This window comes from Rhinopithecus roxellana, chromosome 11 (assembly GCF_007565055.1).
Source record: "Rhinopithecus roxellana isolate Shanxi Qingling chromosome 11, ASM756505v1, whole genome shotgun sequence".
NCBI classification, from domain to species: domain Eukaryota; kingdom Metazoa; phylum Chordata; class Mammalia; order Primates; family Cercopithecidae; genus Rhinopithecus; species Rhinopithecus roxellana.
Genome location: NC_044559.1, coordinates 44872795 through 44900535, shown reverse-complemented (window position 1 = coordinate 44900535; position 27741 = coordinate 44872795). Strand labels below are relative to the sequence as shown.

The 27741-nt window shown below is 51.9% G+C and overlaps 1 protein-coding gene across 10 annotated transcripts in view; it reads left to right on the top strand.

Moving 5' to 3' along the window:
- The window catches only part of CTBP2 (C-terminal binding protein 2), a 239158-nt gene that overhangs the window by 192279 nt on the left and 19138 nt on the right, over positions 1-27741 (top strand). For 2 of the 10 annotated variants that reach the window (XM_010357644.2, XM_010357635.2), the window contains exon 1: positions 7222-8920. The exons of the other annotated variants lie outside the window; for them this stretch is intronic. In XM_010357644.2, the coding sequence (XP_010355946.1) occupies positions 7222-8920 (1699 nt within the window). Of the gene's footprint in view, positions 1-7221; positions 8921-27741 lie in introns of those variants that run through there. 10 annotated transcript variants of the gene reach the window in all.

Sequence of the window (27741 nt, the reverse complement as noted above, 5' to 3'; positions counted from 1 at the left end):
ATAACTTTAGCCCCAAAGTGTGGATTTTAAAAATGGGATTCATCATGTTGCTATACATTATAATTATATGTTAGGATCAGGCAATTATGCACATTTCCAGCAATTATGTGATTAGCTGTAATTGCCTTAGCTATGTAAATATACAATAGTCAACTAGACATGCCTTAAAACTCCAAAGCGCAAATGAACATACCCAAACAATCTTACACAAAGGTAAAGGTTCAGGAAACAGTCAAGGCGAAGCTTTACAGGCAAAAGTGCACTTACTTGCAAGGAGTAAAATTTCATGTTTTGCCTTATCTGTCCCCAGCTTTAAGAGAAACTCAGAGTGAGGACCCCTCCCCAGGGAACCCCTCACCCGACCTGTTCCTCCACCAACTCTGGGGATGGGGTTCATAGACTGCCCTCCCTTTCCACAACAGTGAATCAGGTTCAGTGTTTTATTTCTCTGTTGTTACTCGTTTCTCAAGCACAAACATAAGCTTCTCTTTGCACTGGTCAGTTCGATGATGGGCGGATGCCTTCATACTCATCACTTTTTTCTAATAGCAGCATATTAAGGCTGCTTTGCTTTTACTTTGGGGGCCAGGCATGTGTAGTGCGATTAGAGTCAGTGGCTGGGATTTGGGGGTTCATCACCATCTTCTAGCTTGGTTCTGTGGCTGCAGTTTTCAGCTCCTGCCCCCACCACAGTGAATTGCACGTTCTCCCACCCTCTGGTTGGTGGTGCCCTGTCTCCGTCGATGATTGAGTCTAAACCTCCCACAGTTCAGGCCGGAGCTCCTGGGCCCGGCTGCCTGGGGCTTTATTCTCAGTGCCTGCCCTCTTGGTCCCCGCACCTTTGGGGAAAGAGCGTCTCTGGTTTCAGGCCGAGTCAGTGCCTCGTGGGGAGCAGTGCCTGGTGCGGGGGGGGGGCGGGGGGGTTGGGCAGGGAAGGAGTGCCTCAGGGGGAACAGTACATACCCATATTTGGAGGAGGCCCCGGGGTAGCCAGACAGCAGCAGATGGCAGCTCGCATGAGTGCAGAGAACCTTCTACGCTCTTCACACAACTCAACCTAATTGACAGGTATTTGGGGTGACTGTGAACCAGAACCCCAACATACGTTTTGCTGCCAGCTTCTTGCCCTCTCTCCTTTTCCAGAACGTACAGTGTTAAGCTGTGAAATGAGACTCCTCTCTGATTGGTTTCTACTGCTTGGCTCTCTTGCTACTAAAGCCCAGGCACCTTGGCTTGCGTGCTCGAGGGCGTTCCTCTGTCTCTGTCTCGTCTCCATCTACAGAGTGACCTCACGGGCCTTTCTCAGCCCTTCCACATCCAGCAGGAGCCAGGCTGAGCACCCCAGCTGGGCTGTGAAGACACTGAGAGGAAGGAGCATTCTGGGTGTCAAGCACCTGGGCACAGTGGGATCCCACACTCCCTGTCCCTCCAGCCTGTTTCTCATCACCTGAGGGTTTTGTTTTCTGTGTTCCGGTTGAAGAGATGTCTGTGCCAGGAGGGTCCCTCCCTTCCCATTTGCAACCTGGGATGGGTGACACGAATTTTTCCGAGACTTGGAAGTGAGGCGGAGAGTCAGTTCTTTTGTGTCCGCAGAAAGGCTGACTGTCCCATCAAGGCCTGTGTGCTGAAACTGTCGCGTGCAGGCTCAGGTGGAGCAGTTCCCTGTCAGGCGGCCACTCATATTTGGGCAGTGGATACTTTGCCTAGCTTAGTGTCCACCGTGCCCAGGCTTGCAAATGGGGCCGTTTGGGCTTTGATGTGGGCTCAGGCTCAGAGGGCTGAAGTGGTTGTGATCGGGGCGGGGGCGGGAGGGGGGCTTCTGGGGACTGTGTCCATGTCTCTGTCGTTTTTCCCCATCACACCGTACACTCCCTTGAGGCCAGCCGTCCATCACCATTGAGTCATAGTCGACAGTTTGATTTACAGCCCGAGTGTCAAACGGAATGAAAAGCACGTGATGAATGGAGGGAGCACGTGCTGTGGAGGGAGGGGTGCGCTCCGCTCGCGGGTCAGGGGCTCAGCGGCCATGCCGTGGTCGGTCTCTGCAGGCACGTGCATTCTCTGGATTATTTTTGGAGTGCTTTTCTCATCTTGATGAGTGCCAGATTTTTTGGACTAAGGACAAAGTGACAGAATTGGGCTGAGAAAGCTTCATGGGGGAGGGCTGGCTGAGCCAGCCCTGATTAGGAGCATTGCTAACAAAACCAGAGGGGAAGGAAGAAGTCCTGGGACCTTCTGATCCCAGGACAGCCAAGGAGACCTCAAAACAGTGGAGTGTGATAGGGCAGGGCACCGTGGAGGTGAGGTGGAGATTTTGGGAATCTGCAGGAAAAGCTGCTGAAGAGTGGAAGGGGTGGTGTTCATTGAGTACCTACTGTGTGGAGCATCTCGTGCCAGGTGCTGTCCAGAGCTGAGCGAAGCCTCTTGAGGTCAAGTGTGTTCCATTGCTAGAAATGGGAATCCTGACATGGTCCAAGGTGAGCCCTGTCCTGCATCCCAGCTGGAGTCCCGGGGCACACTTTGGCACCACCAATACTTTCAAAATGGGCCGTGCAAGAGAACGGGCTTGCTTTTTTTATTTTGAAACCCCATAATGAGTGGTAATCAAACCTAATTTTCATAATGCAGTTCTCAGGACGCTTTACAATATAGGCAAGAAATTGAGTCCGAAGCAATGTGCAGGCCTTTGTTTTCACTTACCATGGCTAAATATTGAGAGACATGAGGGCTGGGGCTTCTTAGGATGCAGCTAATCTGGAAGGGGCTGGGTTGGTTCAGACACTCCACGTCACTCTCCTGACTTCCTTTGGTGCGTTGCGCAGGTGCCCAAGCCTCTGCGCTCCAGACCCAGAAATTGGTGAGGGCACTCAGTGTGCAAGCAAGGGTGCGGTGCCACTCGGCTCCTTTGATAACTGAAACGATGTCTGGGCAGTTTTGCTAATTGTTGCTGTGTGCTTGTGTGATTTAGATGAAGGCTGCTTTAAAACCCAGCCAACTTTGTGTTTGCTGTGTAACCAGTGCATTCGGTGTGGTCTCCTACCCTTTGCACTAGATTAGCCAAGTTGGTTACTTTGGGTTGAGGATATCGGAGGCAGGGGGTTGATGAGGGGAAAGAAAATTTTGTTTTTTTGTTGTTTTTGTTTTTTGAGATGGAGTCTCGCTCTGTTGCCCAGGCTTGAGTGCAGTGGTGCGACCTCGGCTCACTGCAACCTCCGCCTCCCAGGTTCCAGCGATTCTCCTGCCTCAGCCTCCCAAGTAGCTGGGATTACAGGTGCGTGCCACCACCCCTGGCTAATTTTTGTATTTTTAGTAGAGATGGGGTTTTGCCATGTTGGCCAGGCTGGTCTCCAACTCCTGGCATCAGGTGATCTGCGCCGCGCTCCCCCCCCCCCACCAGTCTCCCAGAGTGCTGGGATTACCACACAGGTGTGAGCCACTGCACCCGGCCCAAGAAAACTTTTTTAATGGCACAAATTCTACAACACTTACCTTGACAGAAACATACAAAAATCCAACACAGGCTGTCCACATTTAAAAGCAGGAAATGGGTATGCCATAGGCCGATTTTTCTGCCCTGTGTCTGCCAGAAAACCGTTACCCGCCAACTTCCGCAGCCTCCCTGGAGAGGTGCTGGCTATGGGAGACGCAGAGGGCACTGTGGCGGCTCCGTCCTGAAATGCAGCAGGCACCGAAGAGCCTCTTGAGGTCTTATTTCTGCTGTCACCTGCAGAGCTGCCCTGGCCCTTCGTGTTGGTGGAGGTAGGACCAGGGAATGGAAGCCCAGGCAGGTGCTGGACCCCCCTAGGGAAGCTGTTCCCTAAGTTGGGGTCTGCTGCCTCCTGAGAATGAGCTGTGCCCTCATAAGGCCTTGAGACAGACCTGGCAGCCGACCGAGTAGGCAGGTGACAACACAGCTAAGAGGGACATGCCACTGAGCCAAAGACTCTCATGTCACTGCAGCCTTCAGACTCACTGATCCCACCTGATCTTGTTTTTCTGTAAAAGTGAGAGTTAGACCCCAGAACCGTGTTTTCCCACTCATTTCAAGCAGTTTCCTGCGTGATTATTCCAGTGGGAACATGAAACGCTTGTTGGCAGTTTGTCCAAAGGCTGCTCTTCCCAGCTCTTCTGGAACTTTCTGGTTCCATTTCTGGAATTGTCTGGGTCTCTGTAGGTCTCTGTTGTTGGTAACTGATACTTTATGTTGCACATGGACTTCGGAATTGGCTTTGGGCGGACATCACCTGTCTCCCCAACATGGCTGTCACGTTATTCTACACAACCGGCTTTTTCTTGGGTTCATTTCGTCTGCAAGAGAGTTTGGGTTTATCTTTCTTAATTTTCAGGAGATGATTTTTCTGTTACACAATCATCTTATTTTTACTTGACATAATTTCTATAGAGAGGGTTTTGGCAGAATTAAAAAACGAAGCCCATGAGATGTATTACTCTAATTGGTCCCATCTCACTTTTAGTCGACATGAGAATTTTTCAGAAAAGCAGTCCTTTTTAAAAGACTGTAGTGTGGTGTGTGTGTGTGTATGTTGTTTGTGTAACCAGAGTGTTTGGAAAAGTGTGAGTCCAGTTACAGGTGTTCTTACCTAGCATGGGAAAACATCTGTCATAATATTTGTCAAATCTCAGAGCCGAGGCTGTGTGAGTTTGGGTGGTTTCCAAGCAGAACAGGTTGGAAGTTGATAGAAATGGAAGCTGGGCCTCCTGGTTCAATGGGAGGCTGACGCCACCCCAAAGCACATCTGTCCACATCTGCCCCGGCTCCTGCGATCACCCTTGAACACCAGCTCAGGAACCGCCCTAAGAATCATTACTGGTTTCTTAGGAGTTACCAGGTAAACATTCTTCTATAGAGCCCTGTTTCTGTTTGAGAACTTGCTGAGCTGAAAACCAGATAGTAAATAAGCAGGTGAGTCAGCAGAGCTACCTTACCCTGCTTCAAAAAGACAGCATGGGGGATTTTCTTGGACTGCTCTGAGTTCATCCACCCATCTTTGAGGGCTGTGCCTGCACCCTGAGTGGGGTTACATAGTACTAACACCACATAATGTCATGTTGTTCATTACAGCAAGGAGAGGAAATTGGCAAGGTGGCTTAATCCTGAAGTGTTAGCCCGGTACAGTGGCTCACGCCTGTAATCCCAGCACTTTGGGAGGCCAGGGCACGTGGATCACCTGAGGTCAGTTCAAGACCAGCCTGGCCAACATGGTGAAGTAGATGGAGACGTGGTAGTCTCTACTAAAAATATAAAAATTAGCCAGGCGTGGTGACGCACACCTGTAATCCCAGTTACTTGTGAGGCTGAGAATTGCTTGAACCCAGTAGGTGGAGATTCCAGTGAGCAGAGACCGTGCCATTGCACTCCAGCCTGGGAAACAAGAGCGAAACTCTGTCTCAAAAAAAAAAAAAAAAAATTAGGGCCGGGTGCAGTGGCTCATGCCTGTAATCCCAGCACTTTGGGAGGCCGAGGCGGGCAGATCACAAGGTCAGAAGATCAAGACCATCCTGGCTAACACAGTGAAACCCCGTCTCTACTAAAAATACAAAAAAAAAATTAGCCAGGCGTGGTGGTGGGCGCCTGTAGTCCCAGCTACTCAGGAGGCTGAGGCAGGAGAATGACGTGAACCCAGGAGGCGGAGCTTGCAAGTAAGCCGAGATCACGCCACTGCACTCCAGCCTGGGCAACAGAGCGAGACTCCGTCTCAAGGAAAAAAAAAAAAAAAGTACTAGTATTTCTCTTTAGAAGATTCTAGTAGAGTGCTAGATTGCGAGAGATGTGAGTGAGGAACAGCACTCTTTGGTTTAAAGCTTGCAGGTATGCATATTGTCTCATTTTAAAATGCTTTCAATATATATAGCCTTTGTAGCTTCCTAATCACCAGCTTTTTTTTTTTTTTTTTTTTTTTTTTTTTTTTTTTTGCTGTGAATTCTTTGTCATGGGAATCCTGCAGTTGCAGGGCAGGAACCTACCGTGTTAGTCTGGGATGTTGCTTCTCTGGGACTGTTCTATATGTTTAAGGAAATGTCTTAATACTTTGGGGCGCTCCTTTATCTAAATAACTGCTCTTCTTTGCATTATTGCGCCGAAGTCCTTTGTGGACTCTGAAAGCCTAATCCATGTGAATACGGAAAATCATCTGCAGGATCTAAGCCTGCTGGAATTAGGCTTTTCTTTCTGACGTACCTAAAAGAAGATGAGATATTCAGATGCAGCCGCTTCCCAGTTTTGCTTTGCAGTGTAAGGTTTAGTCGCCCATCCTCCTGTTCCTGTGACCTCTGTTGCAGTCACTTAAATTCCAGATTACACACGCCCTTCCCCAGCACACACATCCTTCCCCCAGCCACCGCCTCTACAGTATGAGCGGATCTGTGTTTCGCAGTAATAAGGTAAAGAATGCATTTGGGCTTTGATTCACAACCAGAGAGTCATCTCAAAGCCAGATCTCAGTATTATCAAAGCATCGGGTTTCAGAGCTGGCCTCTTTTTTGGGCTAGACATTCATGGCCTAGGATCACGTGTGGACCTTTTTCTGTTTATCCACGTTTAATTTGTGTTTAGCTGTGCCATGGATTAACGTTTCATCGTGGTGGATTAAGAGTGGACTGACACTGAAGCAGCCTTATTTTGCTTCTGTTGCCTCTCAGGAATCAGTGGCAGGGGTGGGAGCAGCCCCGTCCAGAGGGGGAGACAGTGTTCATCCTGAAAGTACCCTGGTGCAGAAGGGGGAGTATAAACCCAAGCTTCCGTGTGGAAGTAAATCCCAGTTGCAGCTTGGGAGGGCTGGATGGAGCAAGCTGCCGGCTTCATCAGTCTAACGAGATGTCACATGGAACAAAGCTTTAGGGGTTTTATTTAGCTCCTAATCCTCATGCTGAGAGAGCCCCGGTCCATGTGAGCACACCAGCTAGGAAGGGGGACCTGGCAGGCTGGGGACAGCCTCCTCTCTGGGACTGAGCTGTAAGGAACAGACCTCTCTGGCTATCGTTGGGGAGTGAGGCAAAGTTACCGTGAGTCTTATGTTTTGTCTGCTAAGGTTTCGGAGGATTAATAATTTAGGCCATGCTTTGAAACAGAAAACCCCCAGTTGGTTGTCCCTGCCGTCTCGGAAGGGTTAGCACACAGCCAGGTCTGTGTTTGATGTATGTAATTGAAGATTTATAAAGAAAAGCTTCTCCTCTGCCTCGTCCGCAGTCATTTTTTTTCCAATGCCAGTTCCCAGCAGGCATATAAATATTGGTCGTTCTCAGAGCTGGGATGCTGCCGGGTGGTACGAGGGCCCCTGGGAGAACGCTGAGTCCCTGCGGCCTCTGGGGAGGAGAAGCTCCCTGACGTATGGCACGGCAGAGGGGACTTGGTTTGAGCCAAACCACCGACCACAGGACGCTGCCCTGCCCGGGGCTGCCGAGCCCTACCTGTACCAGGAGGCCGTTTATAACTCAGTGGCTGCAAGAAAGGGATCTACTCCTGACTTCACCTTCTACGACAGCAGACAGGCAGTGATGTCTGGTCGCAGCCCCCTGCTGCCGCGGGATTACTACAGTGACCCGTCTGGAGCTGCTAGGGTTCCCAAAGAGCCTCCCCTCTATCAGGACCCAGGAGTCAGCCGGCCAGTCCCCAGCTATGGAGTACTTGGCAGCAGAACGTCATGGGATCAAATGCAAGGCCGGTCACCTGCCCTGCAGGACGCCGGTCACCTGTACCGGGATCCTGGAGGTAAAATGATGCCTCAGGGGCAGCGGACACACAGCAGGGCTGCATCCCCCGGGCGGTATGGACAGGAGCAGCCCAGCGCCAGGTATGGGGTGGAGGCGCCTGCCTACCCCCCCAGCCAGGTCTTCAGCGACATCAGCGAAAGACCCACTGACCCTGCCTCTGCCAGACAGGTGGCCCCGACGTGCCTGGTTGTGGACCCCAGCTCAGCTACTGCCCCCGAGGGCAGTACAGGGGTGGCCCCAGGGGCCCTGAATCGAGGCTACGGGCGTGCCCGGGAAAGCATCCCATCCAAGATGGCTTACGAGACTTACGAAGCTGACCTGTCCGCATTCCAGGGTCCTGGTGGCAAAAGGACCATACCCCCTGAATTCCTGGCCTTTCTGCGGGCGGAGGGGCTGGCGGAGGCCACACTGGCAGCCCTACTACAGCAGGGCTTTGACTCTCCGGCCGTCCTGGCTACCCTGGAGGATGCGGATATCAAGTCTGTCGCACCCAACCTGGGCCAGGCCCGTGTTCTGAGCCGCCTGGCCAGCAGCTGCAGGACCGAGATGCAGCTGTGGAGGCAGGACCGGGTGGGCCCCCTGCCCCGGGCGCGGTCCAGCAGCTTCAGCCACCGAAGCGAACTGCTCCGTGGTGACTTGGCTTCTCTGGGCACTGCAGCCCTGCAGCCCCAGCCTGCAGGTCCCCTGCAGACAGCAGCCCCCCGAGCTGGAGACCTGGCTCGCCGCCCCTCCAGCGCACCATCTCAGCACCTCCTGGAGACGGCGGCCACCTATTCTGCCCCTGGCGTCGGTGCCCATGCCCCCCACTTCACCTCCAATTCCGGGTACAGCTCTCCCACCCCTTGTGCCCTGACGGCGCGTCTGAGCCCCACGTACCCCCTGCAGGCAGGGGTGGCCTTGACTAACCCGGGCCCCTCGAACCCCCTTCACTCAGGCCCCAGAACAGCCTACTCCACAGCATACACGGTGCCCATGGAGCTGCTAAAGAGGGAGCGCAACGTGGCCGCCTCTCCGCTGCCCAGCCCTCACGGCAGCCCTCAGGTCTTGCGGAAGCCAGGTGTGCCCCTGGGGCCATCCACCCTGCCGCCGGCCAGCCAGAGCCTCCACACACCTCACTCACCGTACCAGAAGGTGGCCCGGCGCACGGGGGCGCCCATCATCGTGTCCACCATGCTTGCACCAGAACCAAGTAATACATCCTCCCTGCCTGCCCTGCCTGGGGACCTGGGGGGACAAGGGGGTGCGGGGTTGTGGAAGTTTGAACATAGGATATCAAGTCCTCACTCGCCAGGCCACACACACACACACCACCAAACAAGAAGGATGCAGCACTGTGACCAGTTGACATGGCTTCTCTTAGGTTAATCAGATTTGTGTATCAGGCCAGATCTGCTGGGGCAGCAGTGCCCTCCTGTTCTTTAGTTGAGGTCGGGTTGATTTGTAGATTTCCCATGACAGTGGTAAAACTCAACTGTGTTTCTTGGAGGAACTCAGAAGTCACTCAGAACAGACTGCAGCCTTGAGCTCACAAGGGGTGGCCTTTTCTCTTGTTCACACTGGGGAGCTTTGGAGAAGGCAGGAATGTTTCATCAAATGCTGGCTCTAAAGCGTGAATCCTCCATTTAGAAGGGCGTGATCGTGTGGAAACGTACCTCTCACGGGTCCGCACGTCATATCGGAGGCAGTGATTACCCACCGTGGAGATGAAAATGTGTGTGTTTGCATACTTGTGGGTTAAACAAAGCAAGATGTTGAAATCCCTCAGAACTCTCTGTTTCAAAAACAGATTTAGTCTCTCCTATCAGAAAATACAGTTGGGAATTCCGCTTGCTTGAAGGGAAGAATATATTTCCAAGTCCAGGAAAGCGAGAGTTGGTGGTAGGTGGTTTTCTTCCCAACGTGTGCCAGGTGTAATTTATGGCGTGTGTTTCCTTGGACATGGTGGATGAAGTCCTAGGTGGGCGTCCTCAGAACACCATTTAGAATTTTTATTTTAACTCTAGAGTCTTGACCAAAAATTTAAAATGTAAATCAGTTTTCTTCCTTTCAGACATACTTCTTTCCTCCCTGCCTACCTCCCCTACATAATTCAGAAAACAGAATCCTTTTCAAATGATTTTTTTTTTTCGTGAATAGCTTGTGAAAAACAGGATGAAACAGTAAGCTCTACCTTTTTGAAAATAGCCTTGAAGCAACTGTAGGCGGGGACCGAGGCGCCGGACCTCACAACCCTGCAGAGTCCCCCTTAAGTTTCTCTGCCATCACTGTGTGGTCCTTCTGCTGTTAATATTACCTCCTAGAGATGACCTCCAGGCATTTTGCTTTTTGTTTCCAAGTGGAGACTGAGCAACTGGCCCGATTTTCTGTTTTGTCGTATAGATTCTGATTTTGTCTCATGGATTTTTTAAAGTCTGATCACATCATTATTTGACTTTCTCGAATACATGTGCGCCAGGAGGGATGTCAGATAATTTTTCCAAGGGCCTGTGCCTGCTCTCTGAGTCAAACATTCTTTCTTTGCAACCAACTAATTTGCATGGCGATGACATTTGTTGCTCCAGTAATTTCATCTGATAATGGCCGGGCTTGCAAAGCGGATCTGAAAACATATTCCTTAATTATGTGTTGCTAAGTGACGGGAGGGCTTGGTCATAATCACAGAAAGATTATCTCCTCACCCAAGTCGTGGAAAGGTTTTGCTGAAGGAGGACCTGTAAGATTGTCTTCTTTTCTTTTCTTTCCTTTTTCCTGTTTATTTTACACTTGCCTTTTAACAAAAACATTCACTGTTATTTAGGTATGGAGTGAGGGGTATTATATAAGTTGTTTGCAGTGTGATTGTTAACACGATGTTTTGCAGACCGGAGGATATTGATTTTTACTTAATTTGCGTGGCAGCGAGCCAGTGCCAGGGAAGTCTGCAGGCAGAAGCCAGCCAGCAAATCAAATGTCTCTGTTCAGTGATCCACCCCATAGCTGCAGTTTTCCTCCTCGTTCCTTATCCTATGTTCATTGTGGCTTTACTCCCCACGCCCTGTCGGGAAGAGGGCAGGGGCTGGCGTCTCTGGTAGTGCTTCAGCTGTGTTTCCGTGGAATCCACAGTCAGATTTGGATCTGTCGGAGCCAGCAGGGAAAGTAGATGGTGTGTGTGTGGAGGATAATGTTTACGTTTCAGGAAAGCACGGGTTGGGCAGTCCCACTGGCCTCTGGTCCAGGACACGCGGCTATCTGGAAATCCAGTGTTGCTCGTTCGGGACGCCACCAGCATGAACGCATCTTCGTTCTGGTGCCGCCTAACTCGAGTGCTTCCATCCCATCGGAGGGACAAGGAGCTCTCTTCTGGAAGTTGACTCTCTTCCTCCCTTCGGGACAGGCAGTGTTGCAGTGTTTACAATAGGGTGGTTTGGGGTTTGGGGATTATTTTCGGTATCTATTTTATTTTCGTATGCTTTGGTTATTTTTCACGTATGTTTACTTTTTCTCGGTCTACGAACTACCTGCCTTACCTTGGTGGGTTTTGTGCATACAACAATAGGCTCCTATTTCTAGTGCAGTCCGCTGACCAGGCAGTCCAGAGTGACAACGTGAGGAGGGCGTATGCCGCGGGGACCCCAGTGCAGCCCACCAGCCCCGGTGACATGGACAAATGGGGGCTCCTCAGGCCTGCGTGAGTGGCAGCACCTGGCGGGTTGTGGGGTCTGCTGTCGCTCTCAGGCTGACCTGGCTGGCTATGGCACGAGTCGCGGAGCCCTCCAGGCGGTGGCTGCGAGCCAGCAGTCTCCCCGTGTCACGTGCTGTCACCCGAGCCCTGCCAGCACCAGATGCAGTGGGGAGCATCAGAAACAACGAACAGGGCTGCGGCCATTTTCATATCTTTGTCTTCACAAAATACAGCCAAGCCTGCAACCTGCACAGGGCTCAGCTCAGGACACACCGTGGGGGCAAAGTTTCAGATGTGAGAAACGCAGTCCCAGCCCAAAGAGCCACAAAAAGATCTTTCTGAGCTTTTTCCATTTTCTTCCAGCCGTTTTTCTTGCTGCAACTGGATTAATGGGGCACACGTGACCCCTGTCTAGTTGCTAAGGTCACTGCCCGAGGACTCTTCAGGATGGGGGGAGGAGCGTGTGGTCTGTGTGAAGGGGCTGTTGAGGCTGATGGTTGTGACAGTTATCTGTCACCAGAGCTGGTCACTCGCATGGCTTCTTTTGGTGTGGCCTTGGTTTCCAGCAACTGGAGGTGTGAACTCTGGTCTCCTGGGTAGAAAGCACCCCCATCAATAATTTTAGCCCTATCAGAATCTGCAGAGAGGGTCTCCCCCATCGGCCCACAGCCCTGCTACTGAGTCCTCATGCAGCCTTGCCTCTTGTGGGGAGACTCCCTCTGCACCTTGAGATCTGTGCTGGGGCAGAGGACACACTGCTCTTGAGGGTCTTGACCCTTAAACCTTCGGCTGGCTTCCCCTGTATCCGAGCACAAGGACATTTGGGGGTGAAGTCCAGGGGCTGTAACCCCAGGCTGGCCCTGCAGACCAGCAGAGGGATGAGTCCAGCCGTTCCTGTGTGCTGGCCATGCAGTCCAGCCAGAGAGAGTTGTAAGGGAGCAAGGAAACCTCTTTCGGGCTGCCCCCAGGATCCCCGAGTCCCAGACACAGACCACTGCCCTGGGCAGGGCCCAGCGTGAGCTCGGGGGCTTGTTCACTCCTTCCGTCCTTCCTCACTGACCTGTCACCTGCCCTTCCTTCCTTCCTTCCTTCCTTCCTTCCTTCCTTCCTTCCTTCCTTCCTTCCTTCCTTCCTTCCTTCCTTCCCTCCCTCCCTCCCTCCCTCCCTCCCTCCCTCCCTCCCTCCCTCCCTCCCTCCTTCCTCCTTCCCTCCTTCCCTCCTTCCCTCCATCCTTCCTCATTGACCTCTCCCCTGCTATGTGCCAGGCCTGTGACCGGATGTTTGGGGCTCCCAGGTGGGCAAGACCCAAGGCTTGTGTTCAGGTGCTTTTTGGTCTGGGGGCCAGGAAGGGCAATTCATAAAAGGACAGTTACTGTGACTATGAATAGCAGGGACCAGGATGGGGCCTGTGGAGCACCTGGAGCTCCAGGGCTGCCGGCCACTCCTGTGCTTGGAAGAGCATCCCTACAGCGTATGTGTGTGCACCGGCAGGGATGCAGGAGGAGGGCGGAGCTCAGCACCACAGCCAGACTGGGGCCAGGGGAGAGGACACCGCCCAGGCCGGCGTGGGGCAGATGGAAGTGTGTGCGTGAGCTGTCATGTGCAAGGGCAGCTAAGGGCCTGACTGGTGTTTTGAGACTCCCTGTGGCATTTCTTTTCTTGCAAAGTAATCTATACCTGCATAGTCAAAACATTACAACATTATGGAGCCACATAGCCAGGATTCTGCCGCTACCCCAGCCTGGTAGAGCCAGAACCTCGGCACGGCCTCCCTTCCAAATCCAAGAGGAGCTGAACGGTTCCCAGGTGCTGACAGCTCAGCCTTTTCTAGCAAAACAGTGAATACACCCGACATCAGTGAGCTCTGCGGGTCTTCCATTTGGCTTCTGTACTTGATCAGTCATTGGGTTTCATGGCCCGGTGTTCTCTGCATTCAGGGTGCCCCTGGGCAAGTCACCTGCTACTGGCCTCTGTGCCTCTGAGGCCCTGGTTGTGGCTGATGCCTGACCTCCTGAGACTCCCAGCCCTTCTTGTGACCTTGCCAGATCACCCTCTGCCATCTTTGCAGAGCATCAGTGATCGTCCCTCCCTCCTGTTGCTGCCCTGAAGTATTTGCATCTTGGCGTGCCCCCCTTACCAGACTGAACTCTGTGAGTGCCTGAACCTGGCCTCGCCCTTTGTTCATGGAGCTCATTCTGCTAGGCTGAGACTGGGTTTCTTGGTCCCCTTTCAGGCTCCTGGACGTGCTGTGGACCCCAGGAATATGATTTCAGCCCAGGAGCATAAAGTAGTTGAATGCATGTCCCGGAGGAGTGCTGCCTGCTTTGTGTTTGGGCAAGTGTGTTGAATTCTCTGTGCTTCTATTTCTATGTCTGTCAAAGGGGGTAGGTCTTGAACCTGCTTCCTGTGCTTCTGGGAGAGCAGTGAGCAGAGAAGGAAGAGAGTGCTTGCATGTTGAGGTTGGAGCTGCCTGGCCTCAGCGGGGAATGGTGCTTTTCTTGTTGTGGTTGACCCTTGGCCTCTTCTCACACAGGACTGCTGAGGTCCTTGGGGTCTCAGGGACCAAACTTATCCCCCATCTCTGCCTCCTTCACAGCACTTCCTCTGACCCCTTGGGTGTGGATTTCATTCTGTCCATGGAGGACATGGGGTGAACCACGCCCGAACAACTAGACAGCCCCGCTGTGGTCCTCAGTTTGGTGCAAAGGCTGCTGTCCTAGGTCTCTGTCTTGTTAAAGCTTAGTGGGTCTTTTTTCAAACGTGGGTATCTGGGCATTTTCTACAAGCCCACATTGCATAGAGTGTGTCCCCCTCGACAGCACAGACGTCCTCCACACTGGTATGTGGGTGATTGGACCAGGAGTCTGGCCAGAGAGTAACGTGGGTGCCTGGCGTCAGCTGACTGGGGTTGCAAGTCTCAGGCCTTCTGCCTAACAGGCCGGGCTCCTGGCCGCATCTGGAGGGCTCCGAGGGGGAAGAGGCCAACAAACGATTTCTGCCGGGCATGGTGCGGGACTCAGAGCAGGTGGTGCGTGAGGCTGGCGCTTGCTGTTAGTTTAAAGGAATTGACCCGTGTTTTCATGGCAGACCGTGTCAGCCAAGACTGCTGCTGGGACCGTGGCCAGCTCTGCCCGCATTCCAGTCACCAGACCCTCTTCTGTCTGTCTCCACAGGGCCCGCGTTGACTGGCCTCCTCATGTCTACAGGGTCGTTCCATCTTCCTGGTTTAGAAAACAGTTCCACATGGAGTAGGGAGGTCTCGATCAGGGGACCCTCTGTTTTCTAGGAAGCAGGTCATGGGGTCATAGCTTCGGTTACTAGATAATAGTTTTGTGTGACTGTGCTGTCCCCACACCATCCCCCCAGCCCCCACTGAGTGCTCTGAGAACCACATCACACCTGGAGCTCTGTGCATTGCCAAGCTCAGGGCCTCCTAAACCCCTCCAGGGATTATTGCTCCTCTGAATCTTTAAAAGCTGTTGATCTTGGCTGAGGTACAGTTCATATTTTCCTGGATGGTTTGCAGAGCCAAGGGCATAAGTACCTGAGCAGATTCCACAGACCGGGTGAGTGGCCCCATTTTCACCTGGCCATAAAAAGAACCAACGGGCCCCTACGCTATTCTGCTGTAACTCTACTTTCAAATGTGGCCTTTGCTCTTGAGTATCTGGTGTCCATCCTGGGACTCCACAAGTCACATTTCAGCTCTATCAACCTCAGTGCTTGAGTTGAGGGTCAGAATTCCTGAGTCATGGGGCCCAGGCTTTTTGGTGTCAGGCACACAGTTTGGAAATATTTCTCCCCTGTTCTGTGGTTATTTTTTCCAATTTCTTGATAGTGTCCTTGAAGCATGGAAGTTTTAATTTGGAGTCTTATGTATTTACTTTGCTTATGCCATTGGTGTCACATCTAAGAAACCATTGCTTAATGGAGGGTCATGAAGATACACTCTTACGTTTTCCTCCAGGAATGTTACAGTTTTAGCTCTGACATTGAGGTCTTGATCTACTTTGAGTCAAGTTCTGCGTATGGTGTGAGGTAGGGGTCCCATTCAGCCAGTTGTCCCAGTGTTTGCTTTGTGCTTTGCAGAAGCTGAGCTGTGGAGAGCTGGACTGGGTAGAGCAAAAGTAGAGCTTCACGCCAGACTTCTTACTTTTGGTAATTAATATTCTAAGGAAGAGAGATGTATTTTTTTAAGTGAGAAAGTCAACATATATTAACAGGAAAGCTTTTCAGGTGTTTGGCACAAATGTATTTACCCCTAAGAGCATATGAAGCAAGAATTCTAAAGCTTTTTCACAGATTCCTTGCTCATATGTGGGAGAGGTTTTTTTTTTTTTTTTTTTTAATCCATAACTAATCAGCCCATGTTAGCGATGTAGAAACGAATGTAATTAAACGTGCTGTTGTCAGGTGTGTGTTCCCCACTCTGAGGCTGGCTTCAACAAAGGGCTTTCTAGTTGTTTTTTACATAAAGGATAAAAAAAACTAGCCTCCGTTCACTTTTCTTGCCCCCTCCAGTGGGAGGGAGGAACTGCTGAAGGAACAGGAAGGTACACTGTAGTTAAATTTAGCCCAACAGCAGCTTTCAGCATGTAAATAAAACAACTTTTGCCAAATTGTTAGGAGAGCAAAAAATCCAACCTAGAAACACCTGTCCCCACTGAGAGGGTGAGCGGCCCCTTGGGACATGTTCTCCTGAGAGCTGTGGAGAACTCATCCCAGGAGGGTTTGCAAATGTCATTGGTACATGGGGCAGCTGTGTGACCATTTGAGGGAGAAGACTGTGGCTGAGTTAGTACCCTGGGTGTGTTCCACCAGAAGGGGCAAGAGTAGGAACCCTGATTCCTGGTCTCCAAATACAGTTTTGTGGGGTACCAGTGGGGTTGGCGGGGAGCGTGTCTGGTGTCTGCAATACCAGCTAGATATGAACATGGTGCCTCCTCAGGACTGGTGGGGTGCACCTACCCAGGTGGCCCATGGAATGTGCCTCTTGCCCCTTTGCCAGGGCCAAGGTAGGGGAAACCAGCCTTGAGAGAATCTAGGGCCCTGACTGAGTTCAGTAAATACTAGGATTTGTCACTATTGTAGAACCTTTTTTTTTTTTTTTTTTTAAAGACAGTCTTGCTCTGTCACCCAGGCTAGAGTACAGTGGAGCAATCTCGGCTTACTGCAACCTCAGCCTCCCGAGTAGCTGAGACCACAGGTGCCCACAACCACACCCGGTTGATTTTTATATTAGTAGAGATGGGATTTCTCCATGTTGGCCAGGCTGGTCTCAAACTCCTAACCTCAGGTGATTCCCCCACCTCAGCTTCCCAAAGTGTTGGGATTACAGGCGTGAGCCACTGCACCTGGCCTATTGTGGAACATTTGACAAGGATGATCCCCCATCTGAAATCCCAGGAAAACTCGGGACGTTCTTCCTCTGACAGGCACAGAGAGGTTCACCCCCTACCCTGAGTCCTACAGCAGGATGTGGCCCATGCCATGATGATCTCCAGGCACAGTGCTTTACCACAGCAAGGGGAAGTCAACAGTGGTATACACTTGGGGAGGAGTCGCCAGTCCAAGCTGGAAGCCAAGGTCTGTGTCAGCAAGAGGAAACAGGACAAAGTGGCTGGGCTCTGGAGCAAGAGTCATGATAGGCTCTGGAGCAAGAGTCATGATAGGCTCTAAGGCTCGCTTCCCATGGGTAACATTGAGGTGATGGTGCCCACCCCACCTGCCCCCCAGGGCTCTGAGAACCGCATCACACTGGAGCTGTGTGCATGGCAAGCTCAGGGTCCCCAGCTGGCTCCACGCGCACCTGCTGGTGCTTGCCTGGCTCCAGCTGCTGCCCTCAAGACCACACCTGCATCCGAGCTGCTCTGACTGCGGGGCCAAACTCCTTCCCCTGGATCATGCTGCTGCCTGGGAGAGTTCAGGGAATTAATTCTCCCGGTGAAGAGCGAACGCCATTCTTCTGTGTGATTAAATGGAATGTAAAATGTTCTTTGGACCTAAGAGGATTTAAGCTAGCTATTGGGAACGGCTGTAACACACACAAGGGTAAAGTTTTAATAAATGGAAAAGTAAACATAGGAAAAGGTGAGGGAGGGTGGTGGGGCCACAGCATCCCCTGCAGTCCTGTACACAAGGATAGATGGGAATTCTGCTCTGAGCTTCCTAGCAACCAAAGAAAGAGGGAAACTGATCATGTAGAAGAATCACACCGTGTAAGATGGGACCGATGAACCCGTTGCTCAGAAGCAGAGGTGAGTTTCTCCTGCCTTTATTGCCTCTCCAAAGAAGCGGCATCAGCGCTAGTTTGCAGTTTCTTTCTGGCATTACCTCCCTGCTCCTCAGCACCTTCCTCCGCTGCCTGTCAACAGCCTCCTGCGTGTCACCTTCGAATTTCACCAGGGCCTCATTCTAGTTGAAGCTGCTGAGCTCTTCTTGCACTTGGCTGGTGCAGTCAGCTGTTGTTTGGCGCTGACTTCCCTCGGGGTTCCCACCTCCTCTTCTGACCCAGCCTCATTAAGGGATTGCATTCAGGGAAGGAAGCTCTGCCTGCGGAGCTGAATGTTGGCACCAACCGCCCAGCGCAGGCCAGTCCATTCCCCTTCCATCCACAGTGCTTAGAGCTGACCTCTGACCTCTCAACCCAACACATTTCCCCACTGGGGATTTGCCTATTAGATGCTTTTTATATGAAGGAATAAATATGCCTTTGTGATGGGTTCTAGTGTTTTCCTGTAAACTGGGCTCTGAGCCTGGGGTGCTATAGAAGTTATTAGATTTTAAGAAAAAGAGAAGAAAGAAGAATGGAGGCGGCGTCCAGCCAGCTGTTGTGCTGAGAATGTTCACTTCCTGGCTGTGAGCTGGGCCTGGGCACAGTGCTCTTGGCCCTGGCCTGCCGGACAGCAGTCCTTGCTGATCTCTTTCCTCTTGGGTTTTAGGACCACTCGCAAAACAAGAGCATGCTGCGAGCGGGAGGCTTCTCCCTCTCCCGTCTCAGCCTTGGCTGCCATAGCTAAGGAGGAGGATGATATTTTCCTTTTGTGGACATTCAGCCTGGGAAATATGGTGAGAAAATTAAGACTGGCACTGCCAGGCTACAGGCTACTCAGGGTCCTTTTGCCAGAGGACGTGTTGTTCATTTCTCTGGGGCACTGGTGGAATTGGTCCATCTGATTCCGAGGGACAAGCCAGCGGCCGGGGCAGCCATCCAGAGGGCTCCTGGTCCCGGCACTCACGGGCAGCCGTCCCCTCAGGCAGGACTTGATGGTGACCCCTGGAACTTGGCAGTGGCGCTCGGCTTGCTGTGGGTTTATGGAACATCCTAGGCATTTGCCCTCCTGGTTGCTGCTACTTCTGTACCTTGGAGGGAAAGTCCCTTGGGGCACTGGGAAGGGCGGGCGCGGCCTCATGGCCTTCCTCAGCCTGATCGGGACCCGACCTCGCTGCACTCTGACAGTCCATTTCCCCCTGTCAACCCAGGTGGTGCTTAGAGCCCTTTTGTGAGGTGCAGGGAACCTGGTACCCAGCGCACAGTAGACTCTGTCAAACTTCCACACAGTGAGAAGTCAGGCTGGGCCATCCCGTGCCATCTCTGGGTTGCCTGTGGCCTTTTTAGATTTCTGCAGAATCTCACCCAGCCTCGTGTGTGCACACACTGGACACGCCACCAGCCCAGCCCCCAGCCTTGAGTGCGGCCGGTGAGGGAGTGTGCAGCAACTGGCCTCTCTGCTAGATTCCTCTGGCAACCATTCGTTCTTTTCTCATCTCTATTTTCTCTTATTTTTCTCAAACATCCCCTTCTGTTGTTGTCAGGGGCACATTTTTAGAACTTGAGAACTGTTCACCCAACACCTCCACCAGCAGTACCCACGCAGAGGGCGGGCAAGGCACCTTCTTGGAAGTGCTTTGGGGAGCCCTGGGAGCCCGGCTGTGGCCCCAGCAGGGCAGGGGAGGATGGCCAGGCCACACCAGGGACTGCACAGCAAAGGCTCCGTTTCCAGAACAGACGTCGCGTTTCCTGCTTGTGGCCTGTGGGGTTGCCACTGATTTTTGCACTGATAGGAAAACCAGCAATGCTTCTTTTCCATCTGGGCCATGGCTCTTCTGGGGATAATGCAGGACTTGAAGAGAAGCTAATGGCCTTGCTTGGGCAGGGATGAGTACTTTTTCCTTTTGTGTTGGTCACTTCCTGGCAAGCAGGGTTTCTCACCTCGCTGGCTGGTTGTCTAGCACCATGAATCCGCTGCCTGGGAAGGGAGTCTCCGAACAATCACAGCGGGATTGACCACGGAGGTTTCCCCGCACTGCTCTATGAAGCTACCTCGGGCTCTGGTCACTCAGACCGTCTGTCGAGGGATGTGGAGCACATTTGTTTTCCTCTACCCAGGGAAACAGATATATGGTAGCTGGTAAACACCCTCCATGCCGCAGAGTATCTTCTAGGAAAACTGCCTGGTATGGGGAGCTTGGGTTGACGAACACTCACTTTTCTTGGTTTTTATTCTCTTGGGGGTGAGATCTGATGATTGGCCCTTCTCTCCAGTTACTACTGAAAAGGACAGAAGGGTGTCCCTACCGGCCAAAGCGGCTGCTGGTGGCTCAGGGAGAGAGCCTGGATTCTGAGCAGCCATGGTCACTGGTCTTAGGCACCATGACTCAGAACTGGGTGAAATTCAGCTCCCCAAGCTCATTCTTCTCGAGACTTTAGGGGAAGGGCTTCCTTCCAAGTTAGTGCTTTCTGGAGGCCTGGTGTTCCCGTCTCGGCAAGCCCTGCCTGGCCAGAGGCCCACGGGGTCAGGCATCTGAGGCACAGAGCTTTTGGGCCACTTGCCAGGGAGGCCACCAAGAGGTTGCTTCCTGTAAGGAAGGTCACCCTCGTGTGCATTGAATCTCGCATTAACCCTCTTAGAGGCCAGTGTTAAGGGACAAGTTGACATAGATCCATTTCTTGGATCAGGTGTTTGTTTTTTCAATTAATTTTTTAGAGCCAAGTCTCACTCTGTCACCCAGGCTGGAGTGCAGTCACACACTCACAGCTCACTGCAGCCTTGAACTCCTGGGCTCAAGGGATCCTCCTGCCTCAGCCTCCCAAGTAGCTGGGACTACAGGCATGTGGTACCACGCCCAGTAAATTTTGTAGAGATGGGATTTCACTATGTTGTCCAGGTTAGGACAAGGTTTCTTATCACCAGGGCCATGAATGCCTGCTGGGGCAGTAGGACTCTGTGAGAAGGACCATGTGTCCCTGCAGCCGGCTTGGGGAGTGGGGCCAGCACACACAAGTTGCTATCCTATGGCGTCTCGGACTTGCTTGAATGCGTCCTTCTGTTCTCCGCAGTTCTGATAGTCACCACAATGATGCCTCTTTTAGGCTGCAAGATCCAGAGAGACACCCGGGGGGAAACAGCGCATGCCTCATGTGAAGAGCCGCAGGCCCTTGGTTCTTGATTTTGTGTGCCTGGTTGATAGATCGAACAATCACATTCCCGCAGTAAAAGAGAGAACTTTAAGACCTACCTCAGCCTGCTGAGGCAAGATCACCTGTCTGTGTCCGAGGGCCTGTGTCCGAGGGCCAGGCCTGATGCTGTCTGTCTATCCGGTGTCCAGAGTTTGTTGAGTTGAACCAGTCCAACAGGTGGTTTGCACTGCGGTGGGCCCTGGGGTGGCATGCTTGATCTCTGGTGTCAGACCTGAGTTTGAGTCCTGACTCCATCCCTTACTCACTGTGTGACCCTGGGCAAGTTCCCTCCACCTCTCAGTCTCCATTACCTGCTGGGGAAATGGCAGCCTCTATGGCACAGGGTTGTCTGGAGGGTGCAACAGAAGTGACCGTGACCATCTTTCTAAATGGGACAGGCTCTGTTCCATGGTCATGATGCCCAGCGTATGGCATAAAGAGCTGACTGTTTACCATCCCTTTATTACCTGAAATTCGACTCCTTGTGTGTTTGCCTTCTTGGGTGCATAGGTGATTTTATTGCTGCAATAAAGTATTGAAAACCAATTAAGGAAAAGAGGCTGACGGCAGTGGGCCAGGCACCAGGCTCCAGACTTGTATTTTACAACTTCAGGCATTTCCAGGTATTTCTCCAGCTTCCAGGCACATCCTGGGAAAGTCTGGTGTGTGTCTAACTGCTGTGGCACAGAATGCACCTGCCCACACGGGGTATGTGAAGTGGGGGTGTCCCAGGCGGCCCCTTGGCTACAGGCAGCCGGTTTTCATTACAGTTGAGACGGAGCAGACGGTGGGCATTCTCGGTGGTCTTTCCAACAGGCTCCAGACCACCTCACAACTCGGAGCTTGGGCCCTTGAATTGAGAATCTCATCGTTCAAGAGCAGTGGGCTGGAACCACATGCTGGCAGCTGCCACCCTTGGGACAGAAGGCCCATCGCTGACCTCACAGCCCTCGTCATAGTCATAGCATTCTTTGCTGCTGGCCGGCAGCTTGGAGAGGTGAGGTGGGCAGCTCCCAGGCAGGAGTGAGTTAGGTGGACCAGCCAGTCCTGGCTTTGACGAGTGAGTTCACCAGGGTGAACAGGTGGTCACATGGGAGCCGCTTTTTGTCCTTGGAAGGTTTGCGCTTCTTACAATTTAGTCTTTTGGCTGGGCGCAGTGGCTTGTGCCTGTAATCCCAGCACTTTGGGAGGCCGAGGCATGCGGACCACCTGAGTTCAGGAGTTTGAGACCTGCCTGGTCAACATGGTGAAACCCTGTCTGGGAGGCTGAGGCAGGAGAATCACTTGAGCCCAGGAGGCGGAGGTTGCAGTGAGCCGAGATCGCGCCACTGCACTCCAGCCTGGGCAATAGAGTGAGACTCCATCTCAAAGGAAAAAAAACAATTTTTAGTCTTTGGCGATGCCCTGAGGCTCATCTCTTCCACAGAGGCTTGGAGGAGCAGCCACATGAGTGGGGTGTGCAGAGGCACAGGCAGGTGGGGGAGTCTGACCCAGGGGCACATCTGACCTTGGCGTGCCGGCAGGAAGAGAACAAGTAGTCCTGGAAGATTCCACCGGAACTGTTTTTTGGAAAGGGGACTCAGATGATGTGTGTTCCCCTCCAGAGTGGTGGCTGAGAGTGTCCCCATCCTGTGCATAAGATCCTGACTGCCCGTCCCTGCAGGGACCGTCCCCGTGTTGGGAAGCAGGAGGGTATGTTGCAGAGCCTCACCCAGTGGGAAGCCAGAATCCTCACTCCTTGCTCCTCCGGCTTGGCTGTTGCTCCGGCTTCTATCCCCACATCCTGTCCTCCCTCCTGGAGCCCAAGGACCACCCATGTGAGGCTGGGACACTGGGGAAATCTCGCACACGTAGCGCGTCTCACCAAAAATAGAAGCAGAGCCTCACGTCCTGGGCTGCTTCGCTGTGGGAATGCCTTCTAAGGCACCGTTTTTGGTGATGCCCCTTTACGGATCTTTCAGGCCCAGTGAGTCAGCAGTGTCTGCATTCACACGGGCTGGGTGGGGTTGTTGGATCTGCCCCGGGTGGATGGCACCTGCTTCCTCAGGGCAAAGATTCACCCCAGAACATGAGCTGCTCCCGGGGATAGGTGAAGGTGACGGAGCCCGAACACTCAACACCAGCGTCAGCCAACAGGACAGTGTCTGGGCTTCCAAAAAGCTACCAGTGCCTAAAAACACTTTCAAGCACCTAACTTGGTTTTTTTATTTTAAGCTGTGTTACAAAACGAGAAAATACCTGTCACTTTCCTGTGTTCAGGGCCCCGTGCTCCTCTGTTCAGCATGGCACCGACGCTGCAGGGTGCGGGCTGCAGCTTTCCCGGGGGCTCTGAGGAACCTGTTGAAGTGACTGCACGTGCTTGTCTTTCTAGGGTTGCAGACGAGCTTTATTTTCAGGGGGTTTGTATTTTGTGTTTTTTCCTGAACTTGATGGTGTGGTTCTAGACATCTCTTTCCAACCGTGGAGGATACCACACATACTCCCGGTTATTCACATGATCACCCAGAAAGCTTTTGGGGGCCAGAGAACGTGGCCCAGGCTCTGGGGAGCAGCAGACTGCACCTGCCTGGCTGGATAAAGACAGGGGTACCTGGAGCCTCCTGCCTCGCCAGCTCTGTGTCCAGCTGTCACCTGAGCTACAAGGGAGATTACCTGCGAGCCTCTCACATGTCACATTGTGACTCATTCAGATACATGTTTTATTTAAGAAGCAAATCTATTTATCAAGGTGTTCCTGTGGCCATTTCTTCACCAAACCTCCAGCTGACTTTGCAGAGAATGCCAAACTCAGAAGCCAAGGAAGAGTTTAAAGCTAGGTTCCCCACGGGGCACATCCAGCCTTCTGAGGAGCCCACTTGCTGTGGGGCACCCTATACAGCACAGCCCCAGGGTGCTCAGAGGCCCTGGTGAAGCTGGATTTCCCAACACTCAGTGTTTTCCTCCTTACAGAAAGGCAGGGGGAACTTGAGGGATAATTCACATGAACCCTTTGCCATAAACCCTTTTAAATTGTTGGCAAGTAAGAGCCCAACTTTAGAAGACTAAGATCCTGGTGTTCTCAGTGTGAGGAGTGCGCTGGCTGAATATGCAGCAGATTGCGAGCTTTTTCCTACCCGGTTGTACCTCACTGGAGAAAATATGGATAATCCCTCCCTATAGCTGCTATGGATGTACACAGTGACGGCACAGCCATCACCAGTTTCTAACTTTAGAAGGTATACTTCATTCTTTAAATTCCCCGGCACTCACTTTATACCACGCTGCTCTCTCATTCTCTCCTCACTTTGTCTTCCAGTGCCTGGTTCAGGCTAGTCCTTGTCCAAGGTTGAGTTAAATCATCTTCAGCTGGGCCAGGTCTTCAACAGCTTGGTGTGTGTGATGCCACTCCAGGGCTGAGGTCCTGGCTTCAGGAAGAATGTGGGGATCGATTAGTGATGTCTGCCATGAATGCAGAAAGAGAGATAAGTGTTGCGTATTTGCATTGCATGGTGGGAGGAGGTGTGTGCACATGAGCCGGGCAATCTGGTGGGGGTGTCAGGTGACACTTAAAACTTGAGGATTGGGTTCTCCTTTCTAGGGAAGCACATACTACCTATACATGACTGAGACTGTAAAATGAAATTGCAGCCTCTGGGAAGCTGGGCAAGGAAGTGGACGCAGCATTGGGACAGCTTCCCAGAAACAACGCAGAGAGAAAGCCCATTTGCCAAATGAAAAAGCAGATAACAACGTAGAAACAAAGCTGAGATTTCCAATAGCAGTTGCTTTCTTTCTTTTTTTTTCTTTTTTTTTTTTTTCTTTTTTTTTAACCTTAAAATAGTGCCACTCTTAGCAACACAGATTTTCTTCCAAATCATGCCTTGAAGCTGCTCCTGGAGCCACGGCTCATCAGCAACCTGCACCTGTGGTCCTTCTTGTGCAAGGCAGAGGGGAGATGCCTGTTTCCCACAGTCTTCTCTGCAGCTGCCGTGGGGGCGGGCACCTTCCCGGCTGCTGGGGGCACAAGGAGGGGGAGTCACCGTGGCTTGCTCACATTCCAGATCAGCCAACTGCAGAACATTTGTTGTTGTTTAGATCCCACGTCTGACGGTTTAGAACAGCTTTTATAACGTGGTTAAACATGTTTACAAAGCAAGGGAAGCATCTCTTACCTTGACAACACGAGGCTCCCACAGACCGCCTTCCCCTACTCAGAGCCCCACAGCCCTGTGTGCTGGGCTGGCCTGTAGACCCATTGAGGCAGCCGTGTTTACAAGTTTAATGCCAAGTGTCTGAGAGGCACTTGCGTATGTCCCAGCGTCAGCGTCTGGCCCCCAGCTTGGCCCTGTCACAATTTTCAGTTTAATATTGTAGAAACCCAAGCCTCTGAAATAATACTCTTAGCAGACCTTAGTTCTGATTCTGTGCCTGGCTTTCTAGCAATCAGGTCTGCTGAGCTTAGCCAGTGAGGATCAGGTCATGCTGGATTGCAGAAAGCGGCCATTTAGTTGGGGAACAGGCTGCATTTAAGAGAAAGCTTTTCTGAGGGTGGTAGGATTGGTGGGATATTAAGTGGGGCTTCCTTGGAGGCAGGCAGGGCCTCAGGTACAGCCCTGTTGGGTCCCTCCCTGTCCCACCCCAGCCTCTGGGGTTTAGTGTGGTTTTGTCTCCTCTTTCTACCTGGATCATTGTGCATGAGGCCGGGAACCACACCGGCTGCTAGGCTCTCCTGCCTCCCAGGCCACTGCAGGTTATAGGGGCTGATGAAGCCTTGAATCGCTTGGCTCTGTTTGAAATGTTTGTTCCTCGGTGCCATAAAGAAATAGCACTTGAACATAAATTTAATTTATTTAGTAAGGCCATTTTTACTTCCTGCAGAAATGGTACAATTGCCAGCAGTTTTACCACGAGAGTACACCGAACAAAGGAGACAGGGTCATTTATGACCTGAAGCGTCCACCCTATGGCTGTGTCCGGTTTCCATTGGCTGGAACGGGACCTCACATGCTGTATTTGTCCTGATTGGCTAGCAACTTAGAACTTTTTAAAAGAGGCAAAGGTAGAGGGGAACAAAGGAAGGAGGAAGTAACTTGTGGAATGTTGAGAAAGGTAAAAAAAAAGCTTTTAAATAAGGAAGAGGAACAGGGTATGACCTAATGCTTGCTTGGACCGGTATAAGCATGCCAGGGCAAATATTTAGGCTAAATTGTGGGAGCTAAGAACACACAGTACATTGATTTCCTTACCACGGCTAGCAGATATTTGAGAATGTCAGCACAGGTCTTTGAATACATTTTGCCTCTAAGAGAAGTTACTATTTATTCCTCCTAATTAGACGAGGAGGAAAGTCTTTGAAGAGGAACCTTTACTTTTTACAGCTGGGAGCTGCTTGCAGCACCCTGAATGACGCCTTCTGTCGCGATCTTTGGAAGGCCTGCCTGGATCTCCCGTCTGTGGAAGGATCCAGGTACTTTTTACAGTTATCTGTGTTAGGGCAGCTGGTGATGGCACTTGGCAAATTCCAGCAACTAGCTTCATTCCACAGAGGCTCCCTCCTGCAAGGCCACTGCTGTGACTCTGAGCAGTGGTTCTTCTCATGAATGTGACGGCTTCTGTCAGCCCTAAGATTGCAACCTGCAGGGGTTTCATGGGGCAACCCTGCGTATGTGGCCAGCGCCTGTCCTTGGGCAGCCACAGCCCCTGTCAGGAACGGGAGCTGCCACCTTGAGCTCCCAGCCAGTCTGGCACTGGTGTCTTGAGACTGCTGCAGTATCAGGAAACTTCCATAAAATCTAGTGAGTTGTGAAAAAGAGGCCAGAGCCGGCCAGGCACAGTGGCTCATTGCCTGTAATCCCAGCATTTTGGGAGACCAAGGCGGATGGATCACCTGAGGTCAGGGGTTTGAAGCCAGCCTGGCCAACATGGTTAAACCCTGTCTCTACTAAAAACACAAAATTACCCAGGCACGGTGGCACGTGCCTGTAGTCTCAGCTACTTGGGAGGCTAAGGTAGGAGAATCACTTGAACCTGGTAGGCAGAGGTTGCAGTGAGCGGAGATCGTGCCACTGCACTCCAGCCTGGGCAACAAGAGTGAAACTCTGTCTCAAAAAAAAGAAAAGAAAAGAAAAAAAAAAAAAGCCAGAGCCATCCTTTGCCTCCTATGTCAGAAATGATCATTGCAGCTGCTTTGCTTTGGGTGGAAGCCTAAAATCCTGAAAGCAACAAAACCTTTCCCTTGGGGTAGTTTGTCTTGAGCTTCAAGCAACAGAAACCCATTTAGATCATTTTTAAATAATGAGAATTTCTGTTGAAAGGATGTCGGCTTAGCTCACACAATGTCTAGAAAGACTGGAAAATGGGTCTCAGAAACACTGCAGGCAGCTTTCTGTGGCAGGATCAGTCCTCCTTGGTGACTGCTCAGGAGAACATCCCATTTGCCTTGCATGGTACTGAGCCAGGAGGTCAACTCCAGGCCTGTCCGCCTGTATCCAAGAAAGCAGCAGCTCCCCACAATGAAATGTAGTGTTTTCCAGCTCTGAATCCTTCCGGCATCCTCCCTGAGATCTCCCTGACTTAGGATCTGTGAGACCTGCGGACTTGGCTTTTCCCAGGTGTCTGGTTACTGTTCACAAAACTCCAGCAACTTGGCCTGGTGTTGTCTTTGTTTTTGACTGAGCATCTCTCATTTCACAATTATTTATTGCAGCTGCAGCTCTGAGCAATCCCAGGCCCAGAGATTGGCGTCAGTACTGGCCTCGAGCTGGTGCACAGCGCATCCCGGATGGAGGGGCGGGGCGGGGCCACACTGGTGCACACGCAAGCCTGAAACCAGATAGTAATTGATACCAGGGGAGCCAGTAGGGCTTTGTGCTTTACACAGTTAATGTGGGCAGGCTGTCAACAGGAAGGC